General features: G+C 35.3%; 1 protein-coding gene across 4 annotated transcripts in view; it reads right to left on the minus strand.

The window, feature by feature from the left end:
* Nucleotides 1-22616, minus strand: part of CTDP1 (CTD phosphatase subunit 1) — an 84515-nt gene that overhangs the window by 12082 nt on the left and 49817 nt on the right. For 2 of the 4 annotated variants that reach the window (XM_015854801.2, XM_085540120.1), the window contains one exon: nt 14652-14842. In XM_015854801.2, the coding sequence (XP_015710287.2) occupies nt 14652-14842 (191 nt within the window). Of the gene's footprint in view, nt 1-14651; nt 14843-22616 lie in introns of those variants that run through there. The other 2 variants (XR_014943525.1, XM_085540118.1) reach the window with 1 other exon arrangement.

Below are 22616 nucleotides of genomic sequence, written 5' to 3' on the forward strand. Positions count from 1 at the left end.
TCCAAACGCCTTAAGTGGTGAAAAAAACTTCTACATAAACTCAGCAGCCTGACACTTTTAGCAAACATGCATAAGCTGTGCATTCAGGAAAGAGAGAAACAGAAGACCCACTTCAGTCTCATGATCTAAATGTGAAGCAACACCTTGGTTAATTTTAGCTCTAGCTAATAGTCTAAATGTAATAGTGTAAATGTGTGAAAGTTTACACTCTTACTGTTCTCTCCTGAAATTTTTTCTTACCCAGTTAATGATCTGATGCTTTCCAAAATGTATGTTCCTCTTTAATTAACAGATATTGTACGGGGCTTTTGAAATAACTCATCAGTTAGCAGCTCAGAGTATTTCAGAATCTGTAAGCAGCATGTCCTTCTGTGATTTCCCAAGGCAGACTTTCTATCTCTTGTGCTACTTATCAGCAATGTGTGCTTACAGGCTTAGAACAAAGACATTTAGCTTAAACAGTTGAATACATACCCATTTGTTTCTCCATTGTCTTATATATTGAATATATATATGTATAAATATATATAAGCCGTGTCTACCTCTGGATAAGTTGTAGCTTGACATCTCCTTTTAAAGCATATTTCTTCCTTGAAAAACGGTTGGAGAAACCTGATATACTTTAGAGGAAGAAAAACTAGATGACAAAGAAGTATCATGGTGAACAGCAAGCTGAACATGAGTCAGCACTGTACCCTTGAAGCAAAGACAGCTGCAAGGGTATCCTAGGCTATGTTAGGCAAAATACTACCAGCAGATTGAGGGAAGTAATCCTTCCCCTTTCCTCAGCATTGGTAAAGCCACACCAGCAGTACTGAGTCCAGTTCCATGGCCCCCAGTTCAATAGCGATACAGGCATACTGGAGAGTTCAACAACGGGCCACAAAGACAACAAGACCATTACCATCGATGATCTCTAAGGTCCCTTCCAACCCACACGAGACTATTACCTATTAGAGTTACTCTCCTATGCTGAAAGGCTGGGATAGCTGAATCTACATGAAGTCTTGGGGATGATCTCATCTATGTACATACATCCCTGAAAGGATGGAGCCAGGCTCTTTTCAGCAATGCCCAAAGACAAGACGTTATTAAACTTAAGCAGATCACAGGAGGTTTCATTTGAACACCAGGAAGCACTCTTGATAACATGTGAGTGACTGAGCACTGACACACAGGTTGCCTAGAGAGGTGGCAGTGTCCCCCATACTTGGGGAAGTTCATGAAAGCTTCTGGATCAAATTCCTACAAAAAATATGGAATACAAACTTCCACCAGCTTTCATTCCAAATGACACATTCCCTCTGCTCATCTGGGCTTCTTTAGCATATCTTTGGTTTTATACCTACATTTCTGTATGTAGACAAAACATTTTCAAACAAGAGCACACAGTAATACACCACTGAGGAACACCACGCAGGACTACAACAATGCAGTAATGGAACTGAATTAATACATTTCCATCTTTCTGACTTTTTCAATACTGCAGCATTTAAAAAATTACTCACGGATCTAATACTGAAGATAATATGAATTGCCTTGCCCTTGGTTCTCGCTCTTGTCTTTCATGAAATCTTAAGCCACTGTTCCATAAAGATAATACAGCAAGCAAGTTTTATTCAAGAACTGCAAAGCACTTAACTTCAATCAACTACAAGGTTAGGAAGGATATGCTGTGGCATATTTTCAAGTGCAAAGATCTGGAGTGTATTTGATGTTGATGTTTTTGTTAAAACACATTCTTACAAACAACATATTGCAGGGGTAAAGCCACCTGTAAGACCACAGAGAAAAAAAAGCCATGAGGCCAGCTGTAACCTCTTCTAACCTCAACTTATTATCTATTCAGATTCACTTTCTCAAGTATCTCTCACAATATTCTTAATATCCATATGCACATTGTGCTCCAACACAACTAGTGAACAGCTGAAAACAAAACTGTAATTTAATGGGCAACGTAACTAAATTTGTAGTAGGTGGATTTTTAGTAACAGCTTGAAAATTTAGGTCATTAAATTCATTAACAAGCTTGAAGATATGAATGTCTCATCTACTTAATTGAGTGCTCGTGTAAAAAAATCTAACTGATGCATACATTTCATTATGTAGCTGATTTTACCATTCATCAGTGACAATCTTATAATTCAAGTAATTTTCCACATGGAATTTTAAAATAAAGCTGTGTACTGCAATGTACCAACATTCAGATTACAAAAAAGAAATACAAATTCACAGTTGCTGCCTAGATATAAAAAAAAAAAGAAAAAATTGGATAAAACACTGAACACATGGCAAAGCTTAAGTGGAATATCTGAGTTGACTTACGGTTTTCCTGTTGACACTGTATGTACTGAAGAAATACGTTCAGCACTGATGCACATGAGCCTTATGACTAATTACAGACAGAAATAGCATTTTATTTTGGACTAGCTCCAATCTCGTCCTGTGGCTTGAATGTTCATTAGCAGCTTGAACAGAGCTTGGAACTTCTTGCAGCTAAATCCCAGCCTACATTCATGTAACAGAACCAGTTCATGTACTTTATGGTTTCTCTGGGATGTGCACCAAAACATGGCAAACACTGACAACCTCAAGTGTAGCTTGGAAGCCACACTACTCCTGATCTAAGCTTAGCAACAGTACAGACCGAACACTTAAGTACCAGAGCGCACTACTGCTTGTTCCTCCTAAAAACTGTGTGCCACATACACAGACTTGGCTGCTTCAATTTTCACTACTTCTTTCAAACATTTACCATGTGCTAGTTTCTTCTGTAGTATGTTTTTGACGAAATCTGTAAGAAGTCATGTACCTGCACAACTCTAGTACTACTGGTTTACTCCATCAAGAATCCCAACACCACACAGCCATGTGTATTGTCCTTGTTAATCACGGCCATGACTTACACCAGCTTTGGAAGCGTGACCAGTGAAGACCACTGGTCATCCAAGCTTAAAGGGAAAAATGTCTAAGAACTCCACAGAGAAAAGAACCTACATTTCATCCAGTCCCTCACAAGAAGGCGGCTATTTTATACAGGTTGCTCCTATTTATTTCCATGGAAATGACAACAGATACAAAGAGCACAGTAACAACTACTTGATAAAGCAAATGATTTTTCATTGTAGTTACCACCATTAACTATGCGCTGCAACCAGCAATGAAGAAGAGCCTGCATGCAGTGCTTGTAAAAATCTGCAGCAGTGCGGGCAACCCACTGTTTCACAGTTGCTATGACAGTATCATTGCTAGGAAAATGTTGCCCACACAGCAGACATTACTTTCAGAACAGCCGTCATGATTTTCAGAACAAAACCATATTTTTATATTATACTTGATTGTGATACAGGTTGGTAATGATAGTAGTACATTTGGAATATGGATTACTACAATAGTGAAATCACATTTGAACATGTGATTTGGTAGCATATATTCTAATTCTGCACAGTACAAGTGATAACAAGTGAAGTAGCAGCAATAAAACTTTTCCTTTTTGGAGATGAATGACATATCAAACAGAAAATTCTTCAAAACCAAGTGAAAAATAAGTCAGCTTCATTACATTAAAAAAATATTTCATGCTTTTTTTTTTTTTTCCTTCCCCAGAACAGCTGGAGCATTTTAAACCACAAATTACTGATTTCTAGACTTGTCCACAAGAGTTTTCCTATACAAGGTCATAAAACTTAATTACTTTAAATGACGAACAGAATAGCATAGCATACCATAGCAGCAAAGAAAAAATTAAACATTTAGAGAGAAAGAGAAGATAACTTCTCTCTAAAAAGCAAACAGATTAGGACAGCTCATATCTCAGAAATCCCCCTGTGGAACAGTTTGCTCAATCAGATAGCATATAATAGATATAAGAGCAAATGAAGAGGAAAAATATTTTTCACTGAGAATTTTGAGGGTTTTTTTTGTTTGATTTTGTTTTTTTAACTAGTGTTATTCATTCAGACTTACTAAAAAGAAATGTTCCGTTTCAACACTCTTTTACAATACCACTGTCTCTTTCTGATGGCAACTCACACACAGACTTCTATTTGTTGAGATTAATTATTTTAATTTTTTTTATTTTTGCTTTAAACCACAAATGTAATGCTCCTTCAGCAATCAGTTTAGTCAGGCATGCCTTTTCATTGTCAAATAGCTTTAATTTAGAACAGAACAACATACAAAACAAATATCACTACACATTTATGTTCCTTAGACTCTGTCTACCTACCTACTTTCAGCATTTTGTCATCCACCTGTAGGATGACAAAGGTACTGAAAACCCATCTTCTGTACCTTCACGTATTACTAGGAGAATCAATGCTCCAACACCCTGCCCCCCAAAAAAAAGAAAAAAAAAAAAAAGTAATACATTCCTATTTCTCAAATCAGCATTTTCAGAAGATCTAGATTTAGAGGAGGGCCACAGAGACGATGAGAGGGCTGGAACACCTCTCCTGCAGAGAAGGGTTGTGGGAGCTGGGCTCATTCAGCCTGGAAAAGACAAGGCTCTGGGGAGATCTCAATGTGGCCCTTCCAGTACATGAAGAACAACTTATAAGCAAGACAGAGACTGACTTTTTACATGTTTACATAGTGATAGGACAAGAGAAGCTGGTTTTCAATTAAAAGAGGGGAAAATTACGTTAGACATTAGGAAGAAATTCAGAAATTCAGGTGGTGGTGAGTCACTGGAAAAGGTTGCCCTGGGAAGTTGTGGATGCCTCATCCTTGGAATTGTTCAAAGCCAGGGTGGATGGGGTCCTGGACAGCCTGATCTAGTGGATGGCAATTCTACCCATGGCAGAGGTGCTTGAAACTAAATTATCTTTGAGGTCTGCTCCAACCAAAGTGATTCTATGATTTCTTGAAGAGAAAAACTCCTCTACTTTTATAAGGCACTCATTATAGAAGATTGGAAATCTAATTTAATATTGAAAAAAAGCAGAAAAATCAAACACTTGGCACAGGAAGACTTCCGGAGAATACAGCCTGTTACCAGAAGTTTCTAGGAAGATTATGCACAATATAGCACAGCTAATTTGGTATCATGTTTTCACATATATCAGTTTTGAATCTTTTGTAAAGAGATTTATGAAGCATTCCAACTGTTTTTGTGTGTCTAACAAAGGAGAAATGAATGAGTTAAGACACAGTCCTGGCATAACTAAGAATACTGTTACTATTTTACCAATATCATTATTCCAAATATTAGTGTGTTAAAGAGCTACATGATTCAATCTTGAAGGACAAAAACATTTTAATTTTCTCACAGGACTTACAATCAGTGTAGTAGCTTTGAAATAGCACAGAGTACTAAAACCATAAGTCTTTAACAAAGACTGTTTTCAAACTAATTTCTGTATGCATTTATTTTGGATAACTTAGAAAATTCAAAAGTGAACCCAGTTTGGATAAACTGCCTCAGCAGATACATTTTATAAGGAGAAAATAAAGGGAATATTAAGTAGCAAGATCATTCAGCATTTCCATGGTGTGTGCATATGTTTGTGTGTGTGGGGACTCTATAAGAAAGAGCAAAACAGGCTGTCTGCCCAGATAAGGAAAAAAGGTGCAGAACAAAACAGTACTTTAAACACTAGTGAGCAGAGCCAAGGCTTATTATTACCTGAGTAGGTGGGAGGGATAGCACAGGGGTGTAGTCAGTTAGGGAGTCTTGTGTGCTGCTAACTCCCTTCATTGAGCCTTGTGAATCTATTCAGAATGAAAATGTTAGATAAACTCTGGTCCAGATCTTTTTTAGAAGATAGATATTTCCAAGTAGAAAACCAGAGTAATATTAGGTTGGCAAAGAGAAATGATTTCTGTAATCTGCTCCCAAAGGACACACTCCTTTGCCTTCCTTAACTAAATGACTTGCCCTTACCAAGGCTCTTCTAGAACACAACAGCTTCTTTTCTGCTATGAGAAGAGAATAGAAGAGCAATGAGTGGTCAAGACAGTAACTTCTTTTCCAAGCCAGTTGTAATAAAAAGCCTTGTATTTCTTCTTGTTGCTACAGAAGCAATGAGTAGTTTTGCTTTGACAGAACAATCTAACATCATGGTGAAAAATACGCCTAAGGGTTATTTTGAATTCACTTCCTTCCTACCCTTCTCCTCTGAGAAATACCCAGATTCATGCACTGCCTGCAGCTGAACATTCTTCAGGGTAACATTCACACTACATCTCCCATTTTTCTCCAGTAATCAGAAGGGGAAAAAAAGTTTCCCTGTTAAGACATTAAAAAAAGAAATGAGATATGAAATAACAGCATTTTGTAAGAAAAGACAGAAACGCTTTACCTCATTATCGAGGAGACAAAACTCAATCATTCTTGTTATACAGCTGTGGTATTAAAGAATAAGCATACACAAAAATCAAGCATAAGAGACTACTAGCAAGTAAAACCAAGGAAAAGCTATAAATGAGGTAAATCCAGAGGACAATCCTTCAAAGTGGTCTGGATTAGCAAACAGCAACACTGCTTACAGTTGCAACTGAAACATGAACAACTCTACACATCTGTTTGTAAGAACGTAGAATGAGTTTTTCCAATTGTATTTGTGGTCAAATGGCATCCTTAAAAAGAAGAAAAAAGTATCTAATTTACAGAGAGAGTAAGTTGGGTAGAGAACAGAAGCACACAGCTAGGTGGATGAAATTTGAAGAGTAGGATTTCTTCCTACTCATGATTATTACTTCCATTTAAAAAAAAAAAATCTCTGCTGATAATATAAAATGAGTCCAGTATAACTGATTTTGTCAGATCCAACACCCTAAAATCAAGGGAAACCACATAATTCCTTTCAAATAATGACACCACATCCGACCTTCTCTCTCTCCTCACTCCAGTCTCCCCTACATCTTTTTTTTTCTTTTTTATTAGAACATTTTCCCCTTAGCTTAGGCAGGGGGAACCATTTTTAATGAACTCTCCCAAAAGCAAAGCAGTGTGAAAGTGTAGAGCAAATCAGCTCTAGCAGTATACATCTGTCAAAGACACAAGCCACTGGACCACTGGAGTGGAGTTATGTAAGAAAGAAGCATTGGGCAATTTAACGTCACTGATTCCACCTGAAAATATTCACCTGAAGACCATTTCTGAAAGGGCAAATGTCTTCTATCATAGCAATTATTACCTTCTGAAGTCTCCCTTCTGTCCAGTTTGCTTTCTAAAAGTAAGTCTAGAAAGACCAGAAATCTAATATGCTAGTAGTAGGTATGACTGTATCATGATCTCTAGTTGGTACAACTGCAAAAAGTTTGGGCAGGTATTTTAGATCTTTGTCTCACATGAAAAAAATATTTTAACAGGCTGAAGTTAAATAATTATGCAGCAACTCTCCACTATCTACCTCCTCACACTACTAGAATTCATCATAACAAGACATAATTGCATGCAGATCAAGAAATACTTTGACAGCTAAATTTTATGGATGTAAGTATTTTATTACAAGCCTAATTAAGGATAATTAAGGCTATTATTCTGAGAACAGTAGTCAAAAATTGTGTGAACAGGTGGGGTGAGGATAGCGATACTGCACACACCCTAGAAAATGTTTATTAGCACAGTACTGATTTTGTCATGTAGGAATTTTGACTAAAATAAGAGTTTTCAAGTAAAAATGTTCCAAAGTGGAAGCAATGTTTACAGTGCATATTCATTCAGTAATGATAATTCCCTGAACACTAAGTACAGAAACAAATCATGTTTTGCATGCCCACAGAGGCCTCTTCCTTCTTCGTCTTCACAATCACTTCCAAACTGAAGTGACATTAAAATTCTGCAGAACATCCTGCTTATGTGAAAAGAATAAGACATACTGCCAATGAGAGCATTTAGAAGCTGATCCTGGATTTCAGACTGAAACGTTTCACCGCTTTTTCTAGAAAAATGACTACATGAAGCTGCGGTAACTTTTTAATTGCCTGTATCCACTACATACAAAGAATGTTTATTTCATAACTGTTAAAATGCAAAGGCATTCAGTCATGTAAATATCCTCTTTAGCTTGTCTGAGCAATGAGAACTATAGTTACATTAGGATTAATTTGTGCCACAAGGAACCATGCATTATCTTCCATGCTGGCACACACGCGATGCAATACACACTTTTGCTGAAAAAGAAGGTGGTGGAAGTATCAATTGTTGATAACTGAAAACATCCTTTTGAATTTCCACTTTAAACAGAAGCACTCCATTGATTCAAAACACACTAGTTCACATGTTGCATTACCAGCATCGGTCAAGTTTGAAGCCAGAGATGAAAGCGCTTGTGGTAAGCTTGAAAAACTCTGGAGCAACATTTACCATTCCATAAAAGTTATCAATTGCTTTCTCATTACCTGAAACAAGTGCTCTTCTCCCAGTTTTTGAAGTCTTCAGAAAATTAGACTAATCATGGTAATAACTACATACAAAAACCTGGTCTTTTATGTGTAAAATGAAAAGCTTTCCCAACAACTTTAAACTTTAGAAATATAAGTACCTATTAAATTGGAGCCTAAGCATATGGAAGAGAGAGCACACGCTTCCTCTACTTGCTCTACCTTAAGAATAGGAATCTTCAGGAAAATACATCCAAAATGACATGTACTGCCTCGCAGTGCAAATTTTTCCAGTGAATCAACTCTTCTGATAACAAGGAGAAGAGGTGGTTGCTTTAATTCTGTAGAGTTTGGGACTTCATTGGCTTTTTTTGTTTGTTTTTTTTCCTACGCAATGACTATACATTGCTTCCAATGGTGGGTTTTGGTGAGGAATCTTCTTAAAATGGACTAATGATCAGTATGCCTTGTAGTATTCAAGTAGGAAAATTGCATTTATTTACCAAATTATAGCAAGGAACAGTAGTAATGAACACTTTGCTTGATCGTGGATGCATAATCTCACTGGCAGTATCAACAAATGGGCTATATTTGCTTCCTACAGCTTCTCAGCACCCTTAATTCCATGCAGAGATTTCAAGATATTGAAATAAGCTTCAATACTCAGTCTAATTCACCAGCGTCTAATTGAAATGTTCCTTCTGCAAAGCAAAGACAGATGTAACAGCTTTGTGGGAACACATTTTTTAAGCTGAGACATTTTCCTCCATAATTGCACAGCCATTGCCATGAAAGGCCAACGGCCAAAAAAAATGTCATTTTAAAAGCGTACTGATTGATCCAACTCCAGTACTTAGTTGCAGTTCTCAAAATGGGGAACCTGAATGTATAACTTACAAAAGGACTTACATATTAAGTGTGACTAAACTCAATTCTGCAAGAAAAACGTGCTGTTCAGAACAACCACACACCAAAAAGATTCAGATTAAATGACTGAAGAAATTACTTGGAAAAACATACATAAATGAGAACAAAATAGAGTTGATTTTTTCCTTGAAACATTCCTATTATCTATAATGGGGAGTAATTGCTTACTTTATGCTTAATTCTAAAGGGAAAAAATACTGACATTTTCTTGAACATTCATGAGTTGATGGAAGACAGAAATATTGATCTCCTTTTCATTTTACAGTTACTTGCCCCTTAAATAAAATCTACTTCAAGGGCAAAGAACAAATTAAAGATCATTCTTAAAAGCTAATATTATCCTTTTGGGCATCTCAGATGACAGGTTCTTTATCAAACTGCCTGATGATTAAGTGAGCTATGCTGATGCAGCAAATGATACAGGAGGCAGGAAAAGATGAACTTAAGGCACAAATATTTAAGAATTTGAATCTTAAATTTTTCCATAAAGATTAAACCTACACTATATGCATCATTTAGAGAAGGATTCTGGAAGACTGTACAGTGTAGTAACACTAAGCCTTCACTCAATTCAGTGAGTTACACGGATGATAAAACACAAGACCCACATTCCTTGGCAAAATGTTTAAAAACCCAGTTTTCCAACGTTTGAGATGTGATGTTGAAAATACCCTTAATTCTCAACAAGACCTACGCCATATACTAATAACAGTTAGTCCTATAAAGCAGTTTGAATAGAAATAGAGCATTTAAAAAAAAACAACAAAAAAAACAAAAAAAAAAAAACCCAACAGATAAGTATGAATTATCAGTGTAAGGATTACTGTATGAGAACCACTGAAATGTGGAAACTTAACACCCAAGACTGTTAAAGCAGAATGTCTCCAGAGAGGGAGAAGTTAAAAGAAAGTTATAGGAACAGCAGCAAATACACTGGCTCAATTAGCATGAGACATGTCAAACAAGACTTTTTAGAGGAGTCTGCAGGAGACTTTTTTTGGCAGCAAGAAAGAAAGCAGAAGTGTCATTTCCATCTTCTAGCACAGTGGCTATTAAAAGAAACTGCTTTTATACTTGAAAAAAAGAAAGCACTTAAAAGAAGCAAAGACATTCTGAAGGAAGTGCAAAAAACCCCTTTCCTTTTAGAAATTTAGACTCTCTTTGAAATACTTCAGATGACTACCATTCTAGCAAGTAACTTAAAATACATGGGTCGCTCCAAAAGTAATGCCTTCTATTTATTTTCGTGGAAACTAGAACAGATACAACAGAGTACAGTAACACTACTCGAGAGAGCAAATTCTAAGCTACAAAACATTATTTTTCCAGCACAGTCACCATCATTAGCGATGCATTTTTGCCAGTATTGAACAAAAGTATACATGCCACATTCGTTAAATTCTGCACCAGAGGATGTGACCCACAGTTGCTGTCACCACTGCTGAAACACACTACCCTCCACCTCCCTGTGTTCACAGCCATTGTTTGGTCTCCATAAATGTTCAGCAAGTGTTGACGAATGTCAACTGGTGCCATTTTTTCTGCATGGAGGAATTTGGGGACACACCATTGCTTCATAGACACTTCCATGTCAGATTTTGTCAGATTGTCCCTCTGCTGCCATCTATTGCATGGCCACAAAATGTAATGGAATACTGACAGAAAGGTTCAACCTCTACTGCCACACCGCCAGCATTCACCTCTGATGTCATGGGTAAAAATAATAAAATACGAAGCATTACTTTCAAGGCAGCCCTTGCACTTCTTTCTTGAATTGAAACATAGGTACAGAAACTCACAGTGTATATGCAAAATAGAAGAAAACATTTCAGAAAATAAACCGTCAAAACTTGAAGTACCACCTCCTTCTACCACCTTCTTCTATTTAGTTATTCAGATGAGAATACCTCTTAAGCTAAAAAAACATGTTCCAAACACACTAAGTAGTAATTAAAATTTAAGTTCTCAGCAAAACAATTAGACTTTACAGATCTTTTTACAGAAGTTGAAATTGAAGGAAAAACACAGGGCTTTGTATTGTGATTTGACGATAATCCGAAGTAAGTTTTTAAAGAAGACACAGTACAAAGCATCTGATAATGAACTGAGAAATCACAGAAGCAACCTAGGTTTGAAAAGACCTTCAGATTACGAAGTCCAACCGTTAACCTGATCTCCTGAGTCATCACTAAACCATGACTCTTGGTACCAGCTCAGTGAACACATTATGAAATGCCTGATGTACGTCGAGTCTAAATAAGGTTAGCTGCTTTATTGAAGCTTCTCATCAACTGTTTCCAAAATCTATTTTGCATTAGTAGAAAGGCAAGCACAAAGGGAACAACTGTATTTGCTGTTCAAGGCATCACTTTCAACTGGACATTTCCAGAATCTAGAAACTCTGACACAAATCTCACCACCTACGTATCACTTGGCAGGTTTTCTTAACAAGATTGGTTCACACTCCTGTCTATTCTTCTATCAAATATATTCTTCTGACATTGCTTGCTGAAGTCAGGCATCTGTCTGCTTCAACAAACAATGGATCAAAGCTCTAAAAGCAATTCTTCTAGAAGCAGCACCTCAGAATAATACAAACCACATAAAGATCAAAAAGGTGTAAGAATAAAAACTCATTTACCTCACTTAGATTTTTAAAATAAAAGTAACTTGAAGATGTATTTTATTGTTATGAGGTTCATAACTGCAAGAGGCAGGTCAAACATGACTGATACGAACTACGTTATTTTTAATTTTTAAGTATCAGACCATACGATTGCTTGGTCTATGCAGTATCCCTTTAACATGACATCCCTTTCTCATGAGAACTTCAGATATGTCATATGAGTCATGATATTCTGCAGATTTCCAGACCAAAGCCTAGCTAATGCCAGTCTAGTAGTAAGAGAAGTGCAAAATTTCTATATTAAAATGCCGTAGTCTCCATGTCAGTAAATACTGAAGAGGTGTAAGTGGTGCATTACTTACAAGAAATCTACAGTCTCTGCAGGCTGCATCTCAGGAACAAGCTGAGCTAGAATACTGATGTACTGGACAAAAGTACTGGATCATGGAAATTTTTTTTCTTCATTTTGAAAAAAAAAATACATTTTATAGATTCTGGAGACATTAATAGCTAAAATATGATCACAAGAGTGATCACGGGAGGTTGTGAAATAATGATTCAAAGGCCAGTCCAAGGCGTTTAAATAGTTGGGAATAGTTGGGATTGGCCTCTACAACATGAACCCTTTGTTTACTTAACATGGCAAGAGGTAATAGTGTTCATAGCAACAAATAAATTACAATTCCAGGCTATGTCACTCAGCAGGAAAAAATAGAAAATTACAGCCTAACACCCCAAGGCCTCCAATTTTCAGCACATAAGTTTTAAACTTGCCAGAACTTGTATAGTGCTTCATTTTTAGAAATACAGCTCCCTTTACTGCTTCAACAGTGTGGCTGCCACATTCTATCTAGGAGGTAGTATTTCTGTGTACTGGACTATGCTGTTGGAGATTTTAATCCTGCTGTATAACAACTGTTTTTACATTAACCCTCTCGCACAGTATGTCATTAGCACATATAACAGCAATTGACCATGAAGACATCAATTTAAAACTTAAAACTAAAAATGTAACTAGGATGACAGAAAACTGCAGTATTTTTTGCATAGTAGACACTGAGTCAGCAATAGAACTATCACTTTGTGCATACGTCTGTTAGCACTCCATTTAGGTTCAATCTTGGATGCAACTTAATAAAATGTCAGGGTTCTTCTTAAAAGGCAGAAAGGTCAGAAACAGGAAAGTTACTTAGGAAACCTTTCAAAGACTTTATTCTAGTGGCAACACTACTAGACAGATGCATGGCCTCACACTGTTTTGAGTGCAGAAGCATATCCATGCTCACTTACAAGCTTTCCGAAGGACAGCAGAAGTAAATTACAAATGTACTTGCTCTTCGTAAACCAAACATGAAGAAAACTATTTGAAAATAATCCTTAGCATGGTTTCTTTTTGGTTGTTATTTATTTATTTTTAGGATAAATTACCAAAAATATGCCACCAAGTCTTGATACTTCAAATGGAGTATTAAAAATATTCACTGTTAGTTTGACTTTCTTCTTCCAAACTCCATTCAGGAGGCAATTTTTTAAAATTTCAATATAACTACATGAAATTAACTAAACTTTCTTATGCCTAATAGATGAACATTTTTTTTTTTTTTTAAAATACAGTTCATTATTAGAAATAATTAGAAATGAACTAAATTGTGCGAATTTCCCTCTGTAGCTCATTTTCTGAAAGCCCCCAACACATTGCAACCAAAATCTCCTCATGAGTATTTATGTAACAAATTATGTGGTATTTTTCTCAGTTTGTCTTGCATTATCATTTGTGTGGTAGAACACAACCGAAACCCATGACTATCTCTTATTGTGTGGAATCCAATAGCTTTTACTTGAATTGTGACGCTTGCTTTGATCTGTTAGCTGGTGCTTCTAATTTATCACTGGTTCACAAAAGTCAAAATAATATAAATCACTTAAGTCCTACTACTTTACCTTCCCGTAAAGAAAACTATTAAGTTATGCCAGCTATTCCGCTTAAATTCCTACAACTGGAAACAGCTGTAAGTGAGCAGAAAAACTACAGTGCACATCTAAATCACATTAGCATCTTTAATACTTGGTGATACAGGATGACAATCCCTGCAATCCTAAATTTAAACTAGTATGATCTTCATCATATATTGTCCTCTCCGCATTGTTTTCTCTGTGTTTTTAGGCTTAAATACTAAGAGACTGCAGATTGAGAACTATTAAGCACTACATTTGAAATATACATTTTATTATCAAGTTCTAGCTCACCAACAAATTGACTGATAGTCATTAGTCAACAGTCTATAGTGGGACATTCAAATCATTTTTGCAGAAAAAACTATTAAGTTTAAATTAGTTTTTAAGCCTAAAACCACCTTGACCTCATTTTTATCAATTTCCCATTGAAAAACTCTTCGTAAGGCAGAATTAAAAACATACATTTTTCCAAAGCTGCTGGGAAAAAAAACCTCTCTCAAAGTAACACTGCAGAAGACACTGTCCAATACCTAATATGAGATTAAGACTTTAAAATTGGCACAGTTTAGTGATCTCCCGTTCTTTCAAAACAGATAAGACTCTGTTTTTCAACAGATAGTTGTTATGACCATTTCTTTTATACTATTCCAAAATGCTTCAAAAGCAAGCATGACAATTTCACATACTTACAAAGAAAAGCTAGCTACAAACTAAGGTTAACAACAAAGTCTACAAGGTTAAAAAACATACTGAATAATGATGAAACACAATTGAACATCATTAACACTTCTCTTTATGTTTGACCAACTCATACCTGGGTATGCTGCCTGTTAAGCTTTTTTCACTTGATGATGATGATAACGATGACGATGAAGATCGAGGTCTCTGATCCGTTTTCACTCCTGTAGCCTCTGTTGCACTAATCTGAGGTTTTTCACCTTTCTCTTCTGGCTTTTTTTTTTCACTATCACTTTCATCGCTGCCTTCTCCTAAGATGTCATCAACCTGCCAAAGAGTGAAAAGTCAGTGTCCTCCAACAGGCTTTAATATAGTCAGTATTACATAATTATTAGACAGCTAAGTAATCATTAAGAGTATGCTTCCACTTGACTCTACTACCTCCGCGAAAATTCAAATTAAACACAAGTATGCAAGTACTTCAAAGGGAACCTGAGACAGCTCCAGTAACACTCTATTCAAATCACATATATTTAGTCTGTTTAACTTGATACATACACATATATTTACATGCAGGATTCAGTCACATTTGAAAGTATTTACCCTTAGTTATAGTAACACTGAAGCTGTAAATAAGAAGTATAATATGGAAAAAATGTTGTCTCTTTAGAAATAAAATGGATAGTATTTTGTACTGTTATGGCATGTATTTATAGGCCTAACACAAGTGCTTGTTTAAGACCCTAGCTAATAATTATGTGTATACTTCCAGACATTCTTAAATAGATAAGTACCTTCAAAAAAGTGCATTTATAAATATCTCACTAAGAATGGAATTAAATGTAAAAGAATCCTGCCGTAACCTATTTGTCTGTTCATGCTAATTATTGAAGGCAAGTCTATGAAAGCATTAATGCATTTCATTAAGCAATAGTTTCTGTTTCTGAAGTGCTGGCACAGAATTTCATGCTCTCCCCAAATCATATTAATTAGCTCCTTCACATCCAGAACTACTGAAATTAACATTAAAAGCAAATCATACTCATGATCAATTCTGTTGAGCTTCTCTTTTACTCAGCATGAATGCTGACTTTAGCAAAGAGTTGAAAACATCAGAAAACATAGGTGAGGATCCCAAAGAAAGAATCTGAGTGTATTTATCTATGGATATTTTTATTTTCCTGAAAGCAACTTCTCTCATAACCTAAGTTGAAATATGTCTCACACTTCTCACTTAACGCCATACCTGCTTTACCAAGACAAAAAATTCCATACATGACCATGCATAGATTTCACATTGGTTCCTAATGGATAATTCTCAAATGTAAATAAAGGCTGAGAAATAAGAAAGAAAAAAAAAAAAAAAAAGGCAAGCTCTTGCCAATGCTCTACTGCAAATACTGTAGAAGTAAATGAAATATATTTTTCAGAGAAAAATCTCGAGAGACATCTTGCAAGCAAGGAGGGAAAGAAAAAAGGAAATACAGAATTTTGTTAACAGTAAAAAGAATATGCCATTTCTTTTTCCAACATTCAGAGATAAGCAACATGTAGGACTCAGTAAGGATGAATATGCTCAATAGTGCAACTTCACCAAACATGTAGGTGACTCACACGGCACACTTCTCGATGACTTCAGAAAGACAGAATATGTAACACTTATCTTCAGTCTTTTGACAAATAGATGGACATGGTGGTTTATTATCTTTCCACAAGATATAGTCAGCTGCTCCTACCTGACTGTTGTAATGCTTCTTGAGCCTTACAACAAACTGGTTTTAGAAGTCTATGCTACGCTTGGATGAAATGACTTTTAAACAACACGAAAAGTAATCAGTTAGGTTCTTAGATCAACAGTTGGTTTTCCACTGGTATTACAGTTCCTAGCATGAGATTTAAAAATGCATGTGTGAGCTATATAAATTTGAAAATGATGGCATATGAAAATTATTGATAAGATATGATCCTTAGAAGCCAATTAAATTAGAATAGTATCCAAACTGCAGACTTTACTTGAGTATTTAACGAAACAGCCAATTGTGTTGAAAAACACTAAGACATACATTTTCATCTTTCAGAATTCTCAAGGAATGTTTTTCTTTACAGGAAAAGATTTAAGACCTTCATTCAAATAAATAAGTAAGAAAGTAAAACCACTCCCAAAGTGTAAAAATCAAAATCATGGTTTAAAAAAAAAACACCCAAAACATTAATATTTAAGCAACACTTACTCAGACATAGGTATTTACTAGCTTAACCTGCACCTGTATTTATTTTAGTGTTCTCTCAATTAGCTGAATAACGAAGTCTCAATGTTTCTGGTCAGGCTATTTTATCTACAATTCAAACATGACCAGTAATGATTTATTTTAGAAAATCTCAAACTGTGCACGCATAATTACTTGAGCTATGACAGAAGTGTCAAAAGAAGCTATAAAATGTATATGACATCTTTTATGATTATTTTCTGAATACCCTGAATTATATTGCTAGCATCCTGCAACTCTGGTGTATTCATAATGAATCCTAAGAATCAAACCAATTCAGTGTTCAGGGCTGATTTGGCTTAACATATTTTGGGATTGATATCTTAATAACCTTTGACTGATTTGTGTGAAGATTTGTTTGTTATAAAATGGAAAGAATTAGCAGTTTGGACTTACACATCTGAATTATAGGATACAAACTGCACAGTGTAGTAAGCATACTTATATGGTTTATACATTTTCAAGAAAATATGCCTAACAGAAAACGCAGATGATGGCACTTTTTAATTCTATCTTCATTTGATTCTAAAGCATCTGAAGCCATATTTGCATCACAAAGCTAACTCTGAAACACAAGCATCTACAAAACGCTGCTGATCACCCCAGTTTTGCCAGAATGAGCACTTACATTTTTCTTCAGCACAGTGGCAATAATGCCAAGAGACACTCTTTCACTGGAGAAACAGTGAATTATGTGGAACAGTTTGGCATGCTCTATGGAATATGAGAAGTCTCCCTAAAGGACAGACAGCTTGTTTTCATAAGCTTCCATAATTCTTAACTTGATCCCATTATCTTTCCAACCTTCCCCCTCTACTTCCAAGACTCCATTCTGCTTTATCCCAAACTATGTTCATTTAGCAGGACAATGGAGTTTTAGCTTATATTTCACGTGAAATGCAATAGAAATCAGGAGCTGATCAGGAACTTTAGCACAGTAGTAGAAGTGAGATGCAAAAGAAATTAAATGGGGAAAAGTGAATTAAAAAACAGCAAACTAATAAAAGTACTTCTGAGATTAATAGTAAATGATAGTACTGGGATGTAAATCAAACCAGACAGAACAACCATTCCATCTTCTAGGAGTTTTGAGTTGAACTTCTTAGTCTTCGAGCACAGAGTGATGAAAACAAAACTGCTAAAACTTTATGACTATGTAAAACTTGAGCAAGCTCAGGTGTTGGTTAAGTATCTTTTGCTTTCAGAATACATTGCCTGTGATGACTCTCTTTTTAAATGTTGAGATGGCTTCTACTATGATTCAGTATTAATTTAATTTTTATATACAGTAAATAGGACATCAGTGGGTTGCATTTTACACTTGATAATAGAGGCTGCGTTCAGCAATCTTATCATTCAATGTATCTTCAATCTTTTTAATTTCTAGTGAAGACAGTTGCAAAAAATAAGCAGTATCAACAATGAAGGGTAAAGAAAATGCACTGCAAGTGTAAAGACAATTCTACTGAAAGAAAAAGAAAGAAAGCTCTTATAGAAAATGAAATAAAATCAGAAGCTAGCTGCGTTTATTTTTATGGTTATAAGCAACTGCTTCTATTCACACTGCAAAAAAAATCTGAAGCAGAATCCTTAGGGTTTTTATGATAAGCTTTCAGAGCAACCACTTATTTATGAAATAAGGAATCTAAAGCCAGGCAGAACTATTTTATCTCTGCCCTCAATATATTCTTGAAAGATCCAAACCCAGTAGGATGGGTAGTTTCAAAAATCCACATGACACATCAGTTCTAACAGAAAAACTGTTTTTGTAGGCTGTGTAACTATGGCAGCTGTGAATAGTAGGACAGTAATCACAAGCTCTGACTGAATATTCTATCACTTCCCTGCAATGCTGCATCTCCATAAAACACTCAGCAAAAATAAAGGAAAGCAAAACCTGAGAAGACAACAGATGTGCCTGGATGACTCATTACTACATACACTTTTTGTTTAACAATACAAGCAGAATTCTACAATCAGGTTAGAGATTGGATAAGCAGTAGTAGTAGGTAAGAATGCAAGTTTGGGCAGTAAAAACAAATACTCTCTACCACAGTTTAACTGGCTACAGAGTTAAGGCATTTTTTTCAGAGCTAATCTGCAAGCTGATTCACAGCAAGGAACATATCAGTTGCCAAAGACCGAACGGAACCACATATCCACAGTGTAAAAATCAAAATCACAGTGGAAAACTGTGAAAAAAAACCAAACAAACAACACAACAGAAAAAATGAAACAACAAAAGACTAGTTCATCAGAAAATAGAAAAGAAGGTTGAAGAAAAAGAAGGTACAATATTGGTAGACAAGTAAAAAGACTATATGCAGAGGAAAATAATTACAAGAAATGACTGATTCATTACAATTTCTACAGCATAAAATCTGTACCTTCTGAGAAAGAAACTAGAAAAGTACTGCAATATTAGAGATAAAAATGTATAAAGTTCTCTAGTCCTCTACAAATTTATAAATACATGAATGTATATTATAATCCCTACATATAACATCCCCATATATAACATCTACTTTTATCATATAGATGTGTATACAGACATAATGAAAATATCATAGTCTGTATATAAACACCTCCATAAAATCTTTGCATATGTTTATGTAGCACATAACTTGATTCTTACACAGATTTTTTTTTTTATAACTTTATTATTATTCACTGAGCACTGGATCACAGGATATCTCATTTGAAGTAATCACTTTATCAAGGAAGAGATTAGGAGAGGGACAAAAAAGCATAACGATGACAGGCTTTGGGTGCTAACGCTATGATTATTCTTACCAACCTACAAAGCCAACACCTAAATTGCCTACTAGAAATAACACTTGCATAAAATAATTGAAGAAAAAAAAAAAAAAGAAAAATTCATACACCTGAATTCTTGAAAATAAGCATCTAAGGACAGTACATGAGAAGCTGAAAAAATACTAGCTCATAAACTGTGGATTTCCAAAGTGAATAGCTATAATCAGTGTTGATAGTCTAGATTTCTACACAGAATTATTTTAAAAAATTATTTATATTGTTTTCTTGAAAAAATTATACTTAATTATTCCTACTCTTGGTTCTTATAATAACATGTAAAACAATTTGTTTTATTTCTTTCAGTAATTTCTTAGGCCATCTTTGCAAGCTGAGATTCAGACTTTCTAACTGTCTGCAAAACAACATAAAACACCCCCCAAAACAGTTTCTTCATTAGCAAATGAGAATAAAACATTTTACTGTGCCTTTCAATACAGTAGCATTAACAAAATAATCAAGACCCCATTAATTACTACTTTGTTCTTCAGCTGCAGAAATACTTGAAAATTAATCGTCTTTCTCAAAATGTGTTATGTAAAATATACCTTATCTTTTCTAAATATCCTATGGCACATTTGGACAGCAGTTGGACCCAGTGATCCACATGGGTCCCTTCCAACTTCAGATACTGCTTGATTTTATAGTACTACTGTGAGGGAGGTGTTGCCTTTTTTCTTCTATCCACAGACAGCTCTTCCGGTTTAGGGAGCTTGCATTAAAGATCATACCTTTACACTAGAACAGAAGTATATCTGTAATGAATGATTCTTGCTCACTGTGATGTAGCATTCTGCTTATCCAGTGTTACTGAACTGCAAACACAAAAATTAGCAGCCTCTAGTAAAGTCTACCAGCTACAGGATGAAAAAAGCAATTATGTAAGGGAAAAAAGCTTTAACTCTTGGCTCTTCACTGGGAACAGCTGCTATAATAAAATTTGAGTCTCTTGGAAGGAATCATTGCTCACTTAAAACACTGAAGGAACACACTCTTATTAGTAAACACCCTTTCAGTTTCCTAGGATTGTTCTACACTGTAGAGCTTACTTTTGCAACAACACATACATTTTTCACCCATTATCACCCTATCCTGTCATTAAACAAAACACAAACGTAGTCACATATGGTCAAATAAGATCCCTCCCTTCTCTGCAGCTCTACTTGGGAGGTCACATGAAACTTCCTAGAAGAGATGGAGATCTCATGACTAGGCTACTTTGACATACCCTACAACACCAGAATGACTAAGCAGCAAAATGTTAATGCAAAAAAGATTAACATTAGGAATTTTATTCCAAATATGGTAACTAACATTAGTTATCATTGTTTTGTTTTTTCTGTTTTTATAAACTTTTTATTTTGTACTTTTTGTCTCACCAAATGGAATAGCTTCTTATGTATATTCTTATCAACACTTATTCACCATTTATGAACAGTTATTTGAGAATCAGGACACTACCATCCATATCTTCGAGAACATCTAGTTAGTCTTTTAAGACACTATTAGAGATGATATTATGACATGATGCATATGCAAAATTACACTTTACTATGAAGCAAAGTATTAGGAGATCTGGACTTTGTTTTGAAAGAAAATATTTTATTCTGTAAAAACATCACTAGAAGTACAAACATGCTGGACACAGATTATTGTCATTCTTCAGCATATGAGATTTAAGGAAGAATGTGCACTGCACGTCAGTCTCATATATTCTGGGTAGTCATAGAAAATACATGAAACAATGGCAAGTTCTTCTTTTGCATTGTAGCGTTTTCTCATTTCAAATTTCTGACTTGATTTCTAGAATCATGTACGACACACATGCACGGGCTCCAACATTCCTTTGTCTCTGTGTACGGATTTCCTCCTCTGTCTCGATTAACATGGGCTCATTGAGAAGGTGGTGAATCAGTAAAACAAAAAAGTAGTCTTGCTTACTAATATAACATGTGATTTGATGTTTCTATTTGAATCTTCCCATCATAATCAAAACTTTAGTATTAACCTGTTTTTGATAAAGCATGATGGAATGCTTCATATTTCAATATCACACCGATATCACACTATTATAACCAAAAAGGGCAGCTCCGAAAGTTACCTATTTATTACCTAAAGTTCCAAACAATATTCTTGCTTTCAAATTTCTAATATTTGTCTTGTAATACCACAGACACCTTAAAAAACAAACCAGTGGTCTACAAAGTAGAAGAATCACACAATCAGAAAAGTTTCATTTTGTTTTAAATTTAAATGGTTTATCTGAAAAAAACCTCAGATTAAAAAATGAGTTTTCTTTGACTGTCACCCAGAACTCTCATTATTAATAAAATCACTATTGTTAAGACACTCCAGCAGCAGCATACAAGTGACATTTAAATGCTATCAAGTGCAAGCATCAGGAAGCTTTTGCCTTGAACAACACAGCCTGACAGATGGAACAAAAATAAGTGGCAAGAGACACTAATTAAATCTTCAAGAACAATTTCCTTCCATAGACATCATAGTATTCTCAAAGAAATTATATTAAATGGGCAGCAATGCAAACTATCTACAGAACCCATGTAAGAGTACTGCTCTCTGTTGAACTGTAATATACTTAAGTCCTTTACTTTCAAACACTCTCTAAATCTTTCCCATGCTCCCCACAGAAAAGGCTTTCTCTTCTCTTAGTAAAATTAATAACAAAGGATGCAAACCCTCTGTACACCTGGTTGTGCCAGGAGAAAGAACACAAGCCCACGCTCCATTGTCCAGCTGTCATACATATAGTTATTTCTTACAGAATTTCATTTATATGAAATGAAGGTGCAATTCTGCTTATCTAAGTTTGCAGGTTTTTTTTTTTTCTTTCTAACTGCATCCACAGCAAGTGTTTATGCTGACAATTTAAAACAACCTGAAGATTCCTCAAACTACCACAGAACCCGAGAATATCATCCTTCCTCTTGTATTACAAATACGATATAACTTCTATTCATTTTCTATTCATATTCTATTCTATTTGTCAAACAAATTCG

Source organism: Coturnix japonica, chromosome 2 (assembly GCF_054131305.1).
Source record: "Coturnix japonica strain WE chromosome 2, WE-NBRP24, whole genome shotgun sequence".
Lineage (NCBI taxonomy): Eukaryota > Metazoa > Chordata > Aves > Galliformes > Phasianidae > Coturnix > Coturnix japonica.